General features: G+C 38.8%; 1 protein-coding gene across 2 annotated transcripts in view; it reads left to right on the top strand.

Moving 5' to 3' along the window:
- The window catches only part of tmem192 (transmembrane protein 192), a 28,605-nt gene extending 14,504 nt beyond the window's left edge, over nt 1–14,101 (top strand). For both annotated transcript variants that reach the window (XM_052044627.1, XM_052044617.1), the window contains 3 exons: nt 7,740–7,871; nt 11,342–11,450; nt 13,343–14,101. In XM_052044627.1, coding sequence (XP_051900587.1) covers nt 7,740–7,871; nt 11,342–11,450; nt 13,343–13,466 — 365 coding nt within the window. In that variant the 3' untranslated portion in view covers nt 13,467–14,101. The remainder of the gene's footprint in view (nt 1–7,739; nt 7,872–11,341; nt 11,451–13,342) is intronic.
- The last annotated feature ends 1,391 nt before the right edge of the window (nt 14,102–15,492 follow it).

The raw sequence follows: 15,492 nt of genomic DNA, 5'->3' as shown, positions 1-15,492 counted from the left end.
CCATTCAATAGTCTTATAATAGTGGGATAGCAGCTGTCCTTGAGCCTGGTGGTTTGTGACCTCAAGTTCCTGTATCTTCTACCTGATGGGAGAGGGGAGAAGAAAGAGTGACCTGGGTGGGTGGGGTCTTTGATTATGCTGGCTGCTTCACCAAGGCAGCTAGACAGTCCATGGAGGGGAGGCTGGTTTCCGTGATGCACTGGGCTGCGTCAACAACTCTCTGCAGTTTCTTGTGGTCCTGGGTAGATCAGTTGCCTTACCAAGCTGTGATGCATCCACATAGGATGCTTTCTGTGGTGCATCAATAAAAGTTGGTGAATGTCAAAGGGGACATGCCAAATTTCTTTAGCCTCCTGAGGAAATAGAATCTTAGTGCAATTATCTCATTGTACCCAGGGATGAATTTTAATCCATAAGACTGAAATGCACGATGGCTTGGATGATACCAATGATTTTTTTTAACAAAATGTGATCTCTTTTAAGGAGTAATGCCAATAATGTTACTTGCATGTGTGGCAATGGTGAAAGGGAGCTATCTCATTTCACTTATGCTCTGCTAAAATCAACTTATAAACTTAAAAGGCTTGATAACCAAAAATTGCAAATGATTGAAAACTGAAATTAAAAAATGGAAAATGTTAGAAATCCTGAGAACAGGATGGAAATAGGGAGCCAAAGTAATGAAATATTTCTGTTTCGAATGAGTTTCGGAAGCTGAAAATGTACTAGGAAAAGAATTGAGAGAGGGGGCTCAAGTAGGACTGAAACAAAAACTTGTTGCACTTATTTCACAAAAAGAAAACCATAGCTTAAGCCCTTGTAGGTTCCCATAGCTAAGCCTTTTAATTTGGAGAAAGTGAGTGGAGTTGAAGGAGAAGTTGTTCAATGTGAGGACCTGTTCAGTTGAGTGAATGAGTGTTGCTGGAAGGGAATTGGGGGGGGGGGGGGGCCTATGTTCAAGGAAGAAGTGAAAGGCCATCAGATAGAGGTGTAAAGGGATTGTATGTCCATGGTAAAGATAAGCCTGTTGGGACCAGGAAATTAGAATATATCATAGTGGTAGAGAACACCTCTCTATTGATCATGATGTCCAAAGTGTCATGGATGTGTATATATATGGGAAGGGACTGGGCAAGGGGAGAAAGTTTAGAGTTAAGGTTAATGAGCTTACTGGGGCAAAAGCTGGCTGAAAAAATGGCTCTGCCTGTAGTCCTGCAGTGGAAGAAGAGTTCAATGTCATGTCATGCTCTCAATTCATTGACATTGAGATGTAGGGGATGAAGCTGTGAACTGATCATTAGGGCTCAGAGAGGAATAGTCAGAAAAGATAGTTAAAACACTCCAGGATTTCTCTGTATGGGGAATGGCCATTTCTGCTGTATGTCATCCATGTGTGAAGCTGACTCACTTCTTCCTCCCTCTGTTAGCACTGCCAGAGCTACCTAGCTTTTCCTGCAATTTGGCATTCCAGTTTTTGGATTCATTTGTTTGTCATTTCCTTCTCTAACTGCCTTTAACAACCTGTCAACTGGACGATCCCATCTATAACTTATCTCCATGGCAATCATGGCATTGCTTATCAGTGACATTCCCTTTTGACTTGTGCACCCTCACCCATCCTTGCCACAACTTAAAGCTAACTTGCTTTCTCTCTTTCTCAGTTCTGACAGAGTCTTCAATCCAAAACATTAACTCAGTTTTTCTTTGCACAGATGCTGCCTGACCTGCTGAGCATCTCCAGCATTTTTCTGTTTTTAATCATAAAAGGGCTTCCTCTATTCATACATTGTTTTGGGGTTAAGAGTTAGTCTTTGATGTGATTCAGTAGAATGAAGAAGGTATTGAAAAATAAAATCGTCTACAGAACAAATTTAATGCAAAACTCTTTCTTTGATTTTGACTTTGTCCACTCGCACACCTTCCAGAAATTGAGGGTCATGGGTAATGGGAAAGTGGTGCTGAGGTCAAGTTCAGGTCAGCTATGATTATTAAATGACAGAGCAGGCTTGAGGGATCATATGGCCTCCTCTCACAGGTTTACAATTACAGGGAAGTAGACCTGCCTCTCCGTCCCTCACTCACTGGATCCACAGGGATTTCATATTTTAAAGTTCTTTTTAACCAGGTATGTCTTGGATATTTGGTAGCAGGCTCCACTTAGCATAATCTGAGCCTTTAGTAATTTAATTGCAGATAAATTAAAACTTGACTAGATAATAGTCGTAGAGTGATATGACATGGAAGCGGGCCCTTGGGCCCAATTGGTCCATGCCCACCAAGATCCCCATCTAAGCTAGTCCCATTTGCCTGCATTTGGCCATACATCCCTCTATATCTTTCCTATCCATGTACCTGTCCAAGTGTCTTTTAAATGTTTGCCATTGTACTTGCCTCAACCGCTTCCTCTGGCAGCTCGTTCCATATAAGCACCACCTTCTGTATGAAGAAGTTGACCCTCCTGTCCCTTTTAAATCAGAATCAGATTTATTATCATTTATTATATGACGTGAAATTTGTTGTTTTACAACAGCAGTACAGTGCAAAGATATAAAATTACTATAAATTACAAAAATAATGCAAAAAAAGAACAATGAGGTAGTGTTCATGGATCGTTCAGAAATCTGATGACGGAGGGGAAGAATCTTTCCCCTTACATTAAACCTAGGTCCTCTAGTTTTTGATTCCTCTTCCCTGGCACAAAAAGACTGTGCATTCACCCCATCTATGCCCCTCATGATTTTGTACATCTCTATAAAGTCACCCCTCAATCTCCTACACTCCAATGATTAAAGTGTTAACCTACCCAACCTCTCTCTATAACTCAAGCCCTCAGGTCCTGGCAGCATTCTCATTAAAATCTTCTTTGCATGCTTTCTAGCTTCATGATGTATTTCCTATAACAGGGTAACCCAAATTGTACACAATACTCCAGGTGTGACCTCATCAAGTCTTGTACCACTCTAACATAAAATCCTAACTATTATATTCAGTGCCCTGACTGATAAAGGCCAGTGTGCCAAATGTTGTCTTCACCACACTGTCTACCTGTGATGCCACTTTAAGGGAACTATCTACTTGAACTCCTAGGTCCTGTTGTTCTACAACACTCCTTGGGGCCCTACTGTTTATTGTGAAAGTCCTAATCTGGTTTAATTCCCAAAATGCAACACCTCTCACTTATCTGGATTGAACACCATTTGCTTTTTCTTGGCCCACTTACCTTGCTGATCGAGATCCCCTTGTAATTTTTAATAACCTTTTTCACTGTCTCTGAAGTTCCCTGGCATGTTGATGCCTTTCTTAAATAACGGTACAACATCAGCCACCCTCCAGTCTTCTGGAACTTCACCCATGGCTAAAGATGAAGCAAATATCTCTGCAAGGGCCTCTGCAATTTCTTCCCTAGCTTCTCAGAAGGTCCAAGAATGCACTTGGTCAGCCCCTGGGGGTTTATCCACTTTTAATGTGCTTTAGGACCATCAATACCTTATGTTTGCTAATTCGTATATGATCCAAGACATCACAACTCATTTGCCTCAATTCCTTAGCTTCCACAATCGTCTCCACAGAAAAAACTGATGGGAAATAATAATTAAAAAACCTCGCCCATCACCTGTGGCTCCACATATGCTGGTCTTTAAGGGGGCCTAATCTCTCCCGAGCCACCATTTTGTTCTTGTGCAGGCATATCTAAGGCTGTGGACATCTTTTGCTAGCAGCGGCTAAGCATAGTTGGAGAGGGTGCGGAAGAGATTTACCAGGATGCTGCCTGGATTAGAGGGCATATGCTATGAGGAAAGGTTGGACAAACTTGAGTTGTTTTCTCTGGAGCGGCAGAGGCTAAGGGGAGACCTGATAGAAGTTTTAAGATTGAGGGGCGTAGATAGAGTAGACAGCCAGTATCTTTTTCCCGGGGTCAAAATGTCTAATGCTAGAGGGCATGCAATTAAGGGTGAGGGGGTATGTTCAGAGGAGATGTGCGGGGCAAGTTTTTTTTACACAGAGTGGTGGGTGTCTGGAATGTCGTGCTATGGGTGGTAATGGAGACAATATAATAGAGGTGTTTTAGAGATTCTTAGATAGGCACATGAATGTGCAGAGAATGGAAGGATATGGACGTGTAGGTAGAATGGATTAGTTTAGTAGGTTTTTAATTGCTAGTTTAATTAGTTTGGCACAATATCGTGACCAAAGGGCCTGTTCCTGTGGTGTACTCTTCTATGTTCTACTTGTGATCAAAGCAAACTAACAGCAAATTTAACTATCAATGAGTTTCCAACTGCATATGAGCTATAGAGCTTCATTTATCTTTCCTGGTAGTAATATACCATAAATGTTTAATGTGATAATATGTACATGTTTCTTAGGCATTTCGTTTGTTTTATTAAATACTTAGTTACACAATATTTAAGTATAGTGTCCTACCACTTATTCTGCCACCATTTTGAATTTGTCACCGCCTAGTGGTTTTGAAGTAAAACTGCAAATAGCAGAATGTGAGACATATTAGAAAGCTAGGTCCACAACCTTCACGGATTCAGAGAAATTGCAAGACTGAACTTTGGGTCTTTTGTGCCTGTGCATGCATTAAAATTACCTAATTTTTAAAATTTCCTATCTTAAATTTTCAAATACCTGGCCATTCCAATATAAATCTGGCATCAAAATGGATGCCTACTTGGGAGTCCATTTACTATTGTTCTTAAGAAAAATTCTCCTCCACTCCCATTTTCTCCATGCAGTGATTCATCTTAAATCCCTTTTTGTTTGCTGATTCACCAGCCTGTGAAAACAATATATCAATAACATCTCAAAGCTTCAAGATTTCCTGATCCAATTCTAATGAATATTTTTAGAACGCCCTACTATCATTATTGTAACGAGGTTCAAATAAACCCATTTTCTTATGTTAATCGTTTTTAACTTGTATTCTCATATTTCCAAGATCTGTGTGTACCTCTATCCCTTATCTCTGTTACGGCACTCCTAGTTGCAGTATTTTTTTCTTAGTGTTTTTACATCTTTCTGTATTTCTGTTTTCACCCCTCTCCATGTGTCCTGCAGTATTTTTTTCCTAATTTTGATGATGGAATGCTCCTGTTTCCTCCCGTCTGCTGCTGGGTAAAGAGTAAATTGGCATGAACATTTTGGATGCGTAACTGTATCCCATTTCCCATTTGGTGCCTGTTGACTTTGCCATAATCCATGCAGAGGCATTGGAGCAGAAAGGCCCTAACATAACTACTACCACTTCTCAACCCCACCACCACCTTGTTGCATCCCTAACCTGAAATTGCCTCACTAAATACCTTTCTCTGGTATGAGCCTTGCACGTATTATATAAGATATATAAGATCTTTATTAGTCACATGTACATCGAAGCACACAGTGAAATGTATTTTTTGCGTAGTGTTCTGGGGGGCAGCCCGCAGGTGTCGCCACGCTTCTGGCACCAACATAGCATGCCTGCAACTTCCTAACCTGTACGTCTTTGGAATGTGGGAGGAAACCGGAGCACCCGGAGGAAACCCACGCAGACACTGAGAGAACGTACAAACTCCTTACAGACAGCGGTGGGAATTGAACCCGGGTCGCTGGCACTGTAAAGCATTACGCTAACTGCTACACTACCATGCCTGCCAGAAAGCAAATTTTTTTCAATTTTGTTATTATAATTAGTACTATAGGTAATCTTTTTATTATGTTCTATCTTAACCTTTTATTGTCAGGATGGGGGGAGGGTGGGGTGCATACTGCAGGGTGTGGCTATGTTATTGAATTACGCTAGGAGTCTGGACAAAAAAAAGAGCTCAAATGAGTTTGAATCTTACCATTGCAGCCGGGGGTTTAATTCCAGTTGCAATTAATTGAATTTAGAAAGCTAGTACAGTGCCAGTAATGATGACCACGAAGCGGCTGAATAGAAAAGTGACCTGATTTGCTAGAATTCTTTGTAAAGAAGGAAGCCTGCTATTCTGGCCTTTTGAGACACTAGAACCGCATGAATCTGTATGATTCCTAGCTGACTTTGAAATAATCCCAGCAAGCTATCCAGTACCAGGGCGATTAAGCATGGACAATAAAAGTTGTTTATTTCTTCATTGGAGACAGGACAAAACCTTGACTTAAAGATTTTTAAATAATCTTGATAGTAATTCTTTAGTACTTCACTGCACATATTTGTCAGACCAGTTATCTTCATAGATGAGCTGAATTACTGCAGAGATCTCTCTGTACTATCCAGTCAAGACGCTGGTTTTTAAAATTCAAATTGGGATTCTCATTTCCCATATATACTTTTGAGGTTTTTTGTTAATTTCCATTGTCTGTCTTCTATAATAGCATTAAAGCCCCTACTCCATCTTGTAATCAGGATTTCTTGTAATCAGGACCTGTTTTTGGAATCATTTGCATTTGATTTTTGTTTTCCCTCTCCTTGCAATCTGTCTAAAGATAACTTAAACCAGATAGTTGAAATGCAATTTAGATAATTATCTGGTTTAATCAATAGAACATTGATATCATAGTTTTTTGTTACAAATTGTCTTTTATATCTTTTAAAGGATTTGTCAGCTTTCAGCTCCTGCCTGTTCAGTGGATAGACTTAATCAAAAAAAATCGCCCTTTTACATTCTGTCATAAAGTCCCACGGCCTGCCTATTGCTGTAGACTTCTGTCTGCGCAGTATACTTTTTTTCAGAGTTTCTCTGACTATTCATTTGTGAAAACCTGAAGTAAAACCTCCGCAAAGGGAGAGGAAATCATTTTGGTTTTGCAGTCAAACCATCAGAATTACTTCTCGATGAAAGCTCTGAGAAGGCCACCTTTGATTTTGGTATTCCCATCACCTTTCACTTGACTTCTTTTCTTGGGTACCTGTCTCTTTATCTTGGTTTGTTCTGTCAGCACCTGCCATAATATACCTACTTGTTTGTTTCAAACCAGATTTACCTCTTTCATCTCAGCTTTTCACATTTGTCTGTACTGTTTATCTCTTGGGCTTCTTCTTTAATGTCCTTTTTTTTAAAAGGATCATCTGCTACTACTTTTTCTTGCTTTCTTAAGCTTGTCTCAATTTTTCTATGTACTTTAATGATTCCCATTCCCGGCACCTTTTTCTATCAACGTGTGTGTTCATTTCATGTGTTTCATTTCAAATAATTTTAAATTATTTGATTTTCTTTTAACAAATCTATTTCATAGAGTATGAATGCATATCACTTTATTTTGCAAAAACTGGTTCTACAGATTTTGTTTTGTTGTTGGATTTCTTATATAGGAGTTGATGAATAGAGACTCTTTACAGTTAAGTGGGTAACAGGGTTCTACTGGTACTCCTAACTCAATGTTCATGCCCTCAGAAGGGATTGGGGGTGGAAATATAGCTGTCCACTAACCTGACTGGCATGTATGCAACTGTAAATGTTGCACAATTTTCCGTAGCCACCCCGCTCAATCACCTCCATGTAGTGCTACAAGGGTTGTTTGTGCTTGGGAATTCGTGTATCTCAAAGAGAAGAGTAGTAAAGGAATTAAGAAACCTTTCCTCCAGTTTTGGGGTGAAGCATTTTATTTTAGTGGCTGATTCAGACTTAATTATATACACTAAAATCTTGAAATAACAAATTTTGGTAAAATGCAATTTTATCATCTCTGTAACATGTTATGCATTAGAAAAATATGTATTTGCAATACCTGAGAAACATTAACTGATAAACTTGTATTTTTTTTATATACAGGAAATGTAGTTATCCTGCTTGTACTTGCAGTGCAGCTGTCTTTTGAACTGAAAGGCCTGTCGATGTATATTATTCTTGGAGTCCTGACAGTGGAGCTTTTCATTTCTTCAGTTTGCCTCTTCATTTACACAGGTGAGGGAAAAGAAGAAGCCAGTATTCCCTGCTGTGTACTTACAAAGTTGCAGTTACAATAGGCGTTGCAATAGATTTAACAAGCCTATTTACAAATGAATAGTTCCCATCCTTCCTAAACTTCACCCTTTCCTGCTTTTCTTAATTAAAAGACAAGAACATTTGCTTTTGAAAGAATGGGTCCCTCCATTCACTGATCTTGCCCCTTTTTAACTCCTCTGTTCCCCTTCCAGAGCCATTTAACAGTATTACATTCACAAACCAGTATAAAAACAGATGGAAATCTTGCCTCCATTGACCTGCCCAGATTTAATATTAGAGATGGGTTAGTCTGGCAGCTGTTACTACATGAAAAACAAAATTTTTACTAGGATGACTGGAAGCCAACTTAATATCCAAAAAATAATGAATTAGCATGTGGGTCACAAGTATTGGTTGTGGGCAAGATATTTAATAGACCTGTTCCATTCACCCCTGCACATGCATGTCAGTGAGGGATATTAGCTCCTCTTCCTTGACTTTTGAAAGGGGTCCTTCTGCACTGGATATTTTAGCGATCGGCTTGGCTGACATTGCAATCTGAACCCAAGACTCTCCTTGTCCATGTACTTTAATTTGCATATTAAATCAGTTGGGTTTTTCATGAACCTTGTTTAATGCAAATTTGCTTGCATGTCTTGGTAATCTCTGTTTAACCCGATTCAAACTGAAAGTGAAGGCTAAACAACATTCTTTTTCATTTGTCTGCATCCTTCCAACCAAACATTCTCAACATACTAGAAAATTAAAAATATTTTGTAGTTTTATTTCCTTTCCAAATACAAATCTGAACTCTATTCGTCTATTTTGTCAATTGGGTTTCACAGCATAATGCTTAATGTCTTTATGTCTTGCACTATACTGCTGCTGCAAAATAACAAATTTCACAACATATGGCAGTGATAAACCTGATTCTGATTATTCCTTTTTGCTGCACATTTTCGGGTGCTTACACAAAGCAGTTGTTAAAATAGTTAGCTTGAAGTTTCCATTTTTATTTTCTGTCAAGAGACTAACTATTCCCTCTGATTCCTGGAATTTGTGGATTTCATATTAGTTACAATGACTTTCACAAAAGCTACGCGGTCTTTTTTTCCCAGTATGTAGCAGCCAACATTGTCAGTTTGAATCTCATTCTCTTTGGAACATTTTTTTTAATATTGTAAATCACATCCTCTTGATGTGAATTTAGGTTTAATGTAGTCCATAAATGATTATATTTTTGTTTTTTTTACAGTTACCAGTAAATGTGATTAAGATTTCTGTGGTTTGTGATCTCATCTTCAGAGATGATAAAGTGGACCAGAGGCAGTGTCTGAGCACTAATTAAAATACCAGTACAATAGACAGCCTAGTAACCTAGTTTAATTCTAATCATATTTAGATTTTAGGGCTTTAACACTATTTTAATACAAATTTTAAGATAATTCTACAAAGCAAAAATGTTGTTCTTTAGGAATAAAATCCTCCTCCTGGAAGAGACTAGATTGGTTTAATCTAGAAAGGCACATGGTGCACTAAATTTGGTTTTGTACACTTGCACCTAGTGAAGGCTAATCTTCACTCTTTTAGCCCAAAAAAATAACTTCGGTATACAACTGTAGTGCTATTTGGCTGCTGGACTGAAGGATTTGATTCATTTTGAGATATAAACATGGAACATCAAATACCTTGTACGTGCATCTGAGGTTGGTCACCGTTAAAAGTTAACAAACTAGGATGAAGGAATGTACGGTAAAGTATCTTGCAGAATCTTGGCAGTCTTTCCATCTAAGATGCCTTGCCTATAAGTTAACCTTCTGGGTCCTGCAGATCTCATTCTTATTTTCTAAAGAGAATGGACCCAAATTTAATTCTAATGGCCGTGCATTTTATGACCCAAGATAATTGATCCAATCTAAAAATCTGCCTCAAGTGTCCTCTACATTTTTTTGTTCAATTTATTTCATTGGTATTTTTCATTTTAGGAGCCTGTTGGTCCTGCATTTTATCTGATGCTCTGTTTCAATTTGAACAATAAATTTTGCTGTGTTATCTTTAAATTTTTTTGAATCCAAACCGGTAAAGGAAAACATTTTTTACCTTGCCTTGCTGACTGTTGAAAGCTGTTAGATTCCAAATAAGTTGGTCTACAGATTTAGTGATTTTATGCAAAATATCGGGAGTATATGGCTCTATACTAGTTGTTCTGCATCTAATGTGTGATATCCAAGTTAGTTCAAACAGACTGCCAAGAAGTGATTTGATGGTAGACTGAATTACTTTGTAAGGTGCCCTTCTCAATCTTGCACTTCACTGCAAGAACTTCTTTCAACTTAATTTATTGGTTCTACAATTTTCCTCCAAAGCTGGTGGTCTCCAGCTATATCGCCCATAACCCTTTTTATAAATGTGTTACTTTCACTAATAGTTATGACATTGGTGGGAAGACCAATCTACCATTAGCACACTTTAGCCAGACCCTCTCTAATATCCTACTGCAGTTGCAAATTAAACTGTCTGTACTTTATGTAAACACGTGTGTGCACACTAAAATCTGCTCCCAACTATGGTCAGTTCACTGGTGTCCAGCTTTTCCACACTCTTCTGCCTGTTTTTTACTGTGTAGATTGGGGACCATTTTAAAAAGGAACAATATAGAAGCAATTTTTAAAACGAAAATAAACATTCTCCAAGGTTCTGCCTGGTACAGAAAAATGTAGTTATGGGGATGGAGCAAATTGGTTTAGAAAAGCCAGTGTTGGCTTTGTGAAAACACTTGAGTTTAAAAGTGAACAAGAGAGCTAGAAATAGATTCTTAAGAAAATGAGTGATTTAGAACTGAGAAACAATGTAAAATGGATGAGAATAAGAACAGTAAATACGGGTTCTCTTCACCAAGAGTGAAGAGTGGCAATGCAGCTAGAATGTTTTTTAACCTCATCCATCCAGGGCAGACCCAAGTCAGATGCCTGAATTGCATCCCTCAATCATGTTCTGCAATTGCTGGGACATTGAGTTGAGGAGCCATGGACCCTATTGTCCTTGACTACCTGCAACAGTAGATTTGTTGTCTTGTCTGATCTTTCCAATGGTCATTTGTGCAGTCTAAAGAAGAAACTGAACAAAGTGTTGGAGGGGCTCGGGTTCTTCTAACCCATGACCACTGGGCAGGAAGGTTGAGTGAAGCACTTGTGGTTAATTTCAGCGAGCTCAAATGAGAAAATGAGGTGGCAAGTCCATCAGAGAAAAAAGCTGTGTGAATCTTCATGATCATTTTAGAAGTAGGTATGGTTTAATTTGCCCTAAAAATGATGACTACAATATCAAGTCATATTGATAAATGGTATTTCCTTTTTATGAAGCAACCTACATTATCTTTTGAGTTTTTATTATAGTTTGTATCTGCTCATGTGTATCAGTTCTACTTCTAACTTGCTATTCTTCCACAGTGAAGATCACAAAGTTCAATAGGATGAAACCGTGTCCTGACATCCAAGAGGAAGAGAGAAGACACAGATATCCTAATCGCACTAATATTCGGTCAGAGACTGGATTCAGGTGAATGTCTCAATTATTTTAACCACACCCTTATTAATATTAGGAATTTCAGCAATGGCAAAGGTAATATTTTCTCCAGATCAATACATCAATTTGAGAATTATGGTTATTGCTTCAAAGAGGAAGAACAAAGACTTATCCTAATCAGGGACAAAAACAGAAAATGCTGGAACACTCAGCTTAGTTAGGCATGTGCAGTCCCTCGACATCACATTAACTCCACTGTATATGTGGAAAAAAGAAATCAATACTAATTCTGAACAGCTATCACTAACGTATAGGCTTCTAAAAGTTGTGAACCATTTCCTGATGGTTTAATAAGTTTATCTATAGCTCGCCTAGCCATGAAAGATCCCAGGTTTTAAATTTCCACTTAGTGAAGACTTAACCCATGCTGTGCACAGCAATAAAGAGATGCTGAAACTAGCCTTGGCTCCTTATTGTTAAAGGAAACTAGATCAAATTCCCACTGAGACCAGTGGAGAGGCAATGCATGCAAGAGTGTTGGCTGCTGATAGTGCTTGCCTCTGCACATTTGGCTGCATTGACAATTGTGGAACAGAATATATAAAGCAAAATGCAGCTGGTACTCATGCACATATTTAGCACTGCCAACCAACACCCCATTTTGCCTTGAGGTTTGACAGTACAATAAGAACAACAAATTGATTGGCCTACTGGAAAGCAAGCCAAATCATTGGAATAGTTTCCTGGTTGGGTAAAGCAAATTGGCATCATGAAAGAGAGCAAGTGTTCAATTAACCCTTTGCCAATTACAAAAGATTTCCAATGAAATTCTTTCTTGCAGCTAGTCATTTGTTCAAAAATTTTCACCTTAACAAAACGTCCTAGAGTGATATACCAACAGGTTTGAGATGGGAAAGGAAATTGGAGCAAGGATGAAGTGCAGATATTGTGTATTAAATGCTTTCTCCAAACACTCATCACAGCTGTACTGCCAATAGATCCAGGAAATATTTGAGTCAGCAGTACAAGAATAAGTTAAGACTGGGGTGATCTAATTATCTGGCACAATGTACATTGGTGCTTGAGCACTGTACTGAGGAAGTGAGAGACTATTGAAGCTGTCAATTTTAGTCCAAACATTAACTAAACACTGTGGTGCAGGAGTTAGTGCCCCAGGGGCTTGCATTTGATCCTGACCTCTGGCAACGTCTGTACAGAACATGTAGATTTCCCTTGGGTGCTCTGTTTTCTTCCCACATCCCAACAACATACCAGTAGGTTGATTGGATACAGTAAATTGCTCCATGTTTAGTTAATGACAAAAAAGTAAGAAAGAAGTTGGTGGGCATATGTAAGAGAATAAGCTGCAGGGATACAGAAATATGTGGGGGAAGGAAATGTATCTAATGGAATTTCATCTAGGAGTTGGAATGGATAGGATGTGCCAGATGGCTTCCTCTTCTGTTATAAGTATCAAATAAGTATCAAAATGGAGCTATTGTTAATCAAGGCTGAGATCAATAGATTTATTTTTTTATCCAAGGCAGAATTTGTGGAGGGGGGTGGGGATGTTCAGGCAGGAATCAATGTAAGTGGTAAATCAAATGTGGAGCAGTTTCAATGGGATATTTGGCCACCTACCACTCACTTCTAATATTTTTGTTATTGTGAAGAAGAGTGGGAAGTTCTTTTGGTTCTTGGATAATAATTATCCCTCGATCAAAGTCATGAAAATAGGGTACCTGTTTTTTTTTCCCCTATTGCTATATATGTGATTAACTGCACAAGTTTGCTGCTGCTTTCCTGCATTCTGATTGATTACACTAATAAAAATGTTTTATTAGATGTAAAACACTCCAATCTTGCGAAACACTATATATTTGAAATGCAAATATGTTTATATAACAAATTTCTTTTTTCTGAAGGGACGGATCAAACTTGGAAAACCTGGTAGAAAAGCAAGCGGACCTCATTGATTACTTAAAAATGCACAATGTGCAGTTAAGTAGAAGACTACTGGCCCTAATATCCCAACAAGTCCAGGACTGAGTTTCTGAAAGAAAAACTTAAAAACTAGCCAAAAAATGAAACTTTGAATGTTGCCAGCTGTAGGGCAATTTCAAATGTGGAAAGAGTTTAAATTGGTTAAAATGATAGCTTGACGATGTGTTGCTTTGGGAGTTGAGATTTGCTACAAACGCCTATTTTTTTCCCCATTTCCCCATCTGTTGTACAATTCAATCATGTGGCAAAATTAATGTGGCAAATTTAGCTTGCCAAACCAGTGCCAAAAGACCTTGTTGTGAACGATAATGTGGGATAATTGTACACCTGTACTGGTGAAGATTTTCCTCTTTGCTTTTGTAATCTTGGCCTTCATTTGCTATGGCAGTGTTGAAGATGTGCATTGTGAAAATGACTTCCTTTAAGAAATGTTTAAGCTATGAAGATATATAGAACATTAAGCTGCTCTTGAGGACTATGCTAAATAGGCCAGATTGAATTTTTACTGATATGTTAGTCACTTCAATACAAAGATGTATGAACTACTGGGCACCTAAGAAAACAGTATTTTTCACTGACCTAAGGTGTGATTTGAATTCTGTGACTTGTACAAACTACAATTGAAATGTTAATAGCAATTATATAAATTTTTTTCATAAAATTCACTGATTATTTTCTAACTGTTTGTGTAATTTGACATTTTGTTTTGTTCCTTCAACTTCCTTGTGGTTGGGGGTGGAGGTGAAATAAGATTCAGTCTGATGCCTGGGCAATCTAGTTGATTTTAATCCTAAGCACATCCCACAGACACAATGACTAGAAGGCCTCCTCAATTTCATTTTTTTATGTTTCAGTGATTGGGTAACTCCCACTGTCATATTGAGAAGTATCCCACTCCTCTGCACCATGCACATTTGGGAAGGAAAAAAAATTACGACTTTTTGGTTTTGACTTGAATTTGTGCATCAAATGAATGTTTTATTGCATTTTGAGTGGGGTCACTGCAGTGGTGGTATTTCGGTTTGCAAACCAACTGGTTGCCCTTGCCTGAAAACTCTCACCATAAGTTAGCTACTGCTTTCCACAAGGTTTGAGGAGGCAGTCAACTGGTGGCACAAAGATGGGGCCAGGGGCTTAACACATACAAACCTTGAACTCTTAAATTATTTTTGAGTCCTTTAATGTTATACAAAGGTGGGAAAGGGTAGGTATATTTTTTTAATAAGAAAATCATAATTGTTGCAATCTTTGTTTCAAACAATGTATCAGGTTATTGGAAGTAACTTTCCATTAGATGAAGGTTTTTAAATGCAGCTGCAACTAGAGCTGAACATCTGGTTGTTTGCCCAAAATTTTCACTTTGTATTGTTTTTCCCCCCTACAATTTCACTGAACTAACAACGGCATACTTTGGGGGGGGGGGATGCATGGGGGGGAAAATTGATCTGGCTTTGATTGTTTTACTATTTCCATTTATTGTGTGTACGAGACCATATGCTTGCCTGTGTCTTCCCACCACTAAACAGGGGGAAAGGTGGTGTGAATGATGCAGCAAGGAATGCTGATGAACGAGACACCTTGGGGGGGGGGGGGGGTGGAGGGGGTGTCCAAGTTACTAGTTCCCTGAAAGTGGCTACAAGGGTCAACAGAGTGGTGAAGAAGGCATACAGCATGCTTGCCTTCATGGGTTGAGGCATGAATATAACCTTGGGACTTATGTTGCAACCTTACAAAACACTGGGTTAGGTTGCACCTGGAGTATTATGTGCATTTCTGGTCGCCACACAGTAAGAAGGATGTGGTTGCACTGGAGAGGGTGCAGAGGATGTTCACCAGGATGTTGCCTGGATTGGTTGGGCTGGGCTTGTTTTCCATGGAACAAAAGAGGCTGAGGGGTGAGATTGAGAGGTAGAGATCGGGTGGATAATCACATGGTAGGGGAATCAAAAACGAGGGCATAGATTTGAGGTGAGAAAAGATAATTGAGGGGTAAGTTTTCTTTTACACAGAGAATGGTTGATACGTGGGCACGCTGCCAGAGCAGGTGTTCCATTCCATTCCATTCCACCTC

Source organism: Pristis pectinata, chromosome 2, assembly GCF_009764475.1.
Source record: "Pristis pectinata isolate sPriPec2 chromosome 2, sPriPec2.1.pri, whole genome shotgun sequence".
Taxonomy (NCBI): domain Eukaryota; kingdom Metazoa; phylum Chordata; class Chondrichthyes; order Rhinopristiformes; family Pristidae; genus Pristis; species Pristis pectinata.
Note: the sequence above shows the minus strand (reverse complement) of the source record. Positions and strands in the feature narration are given on the sequence as shown.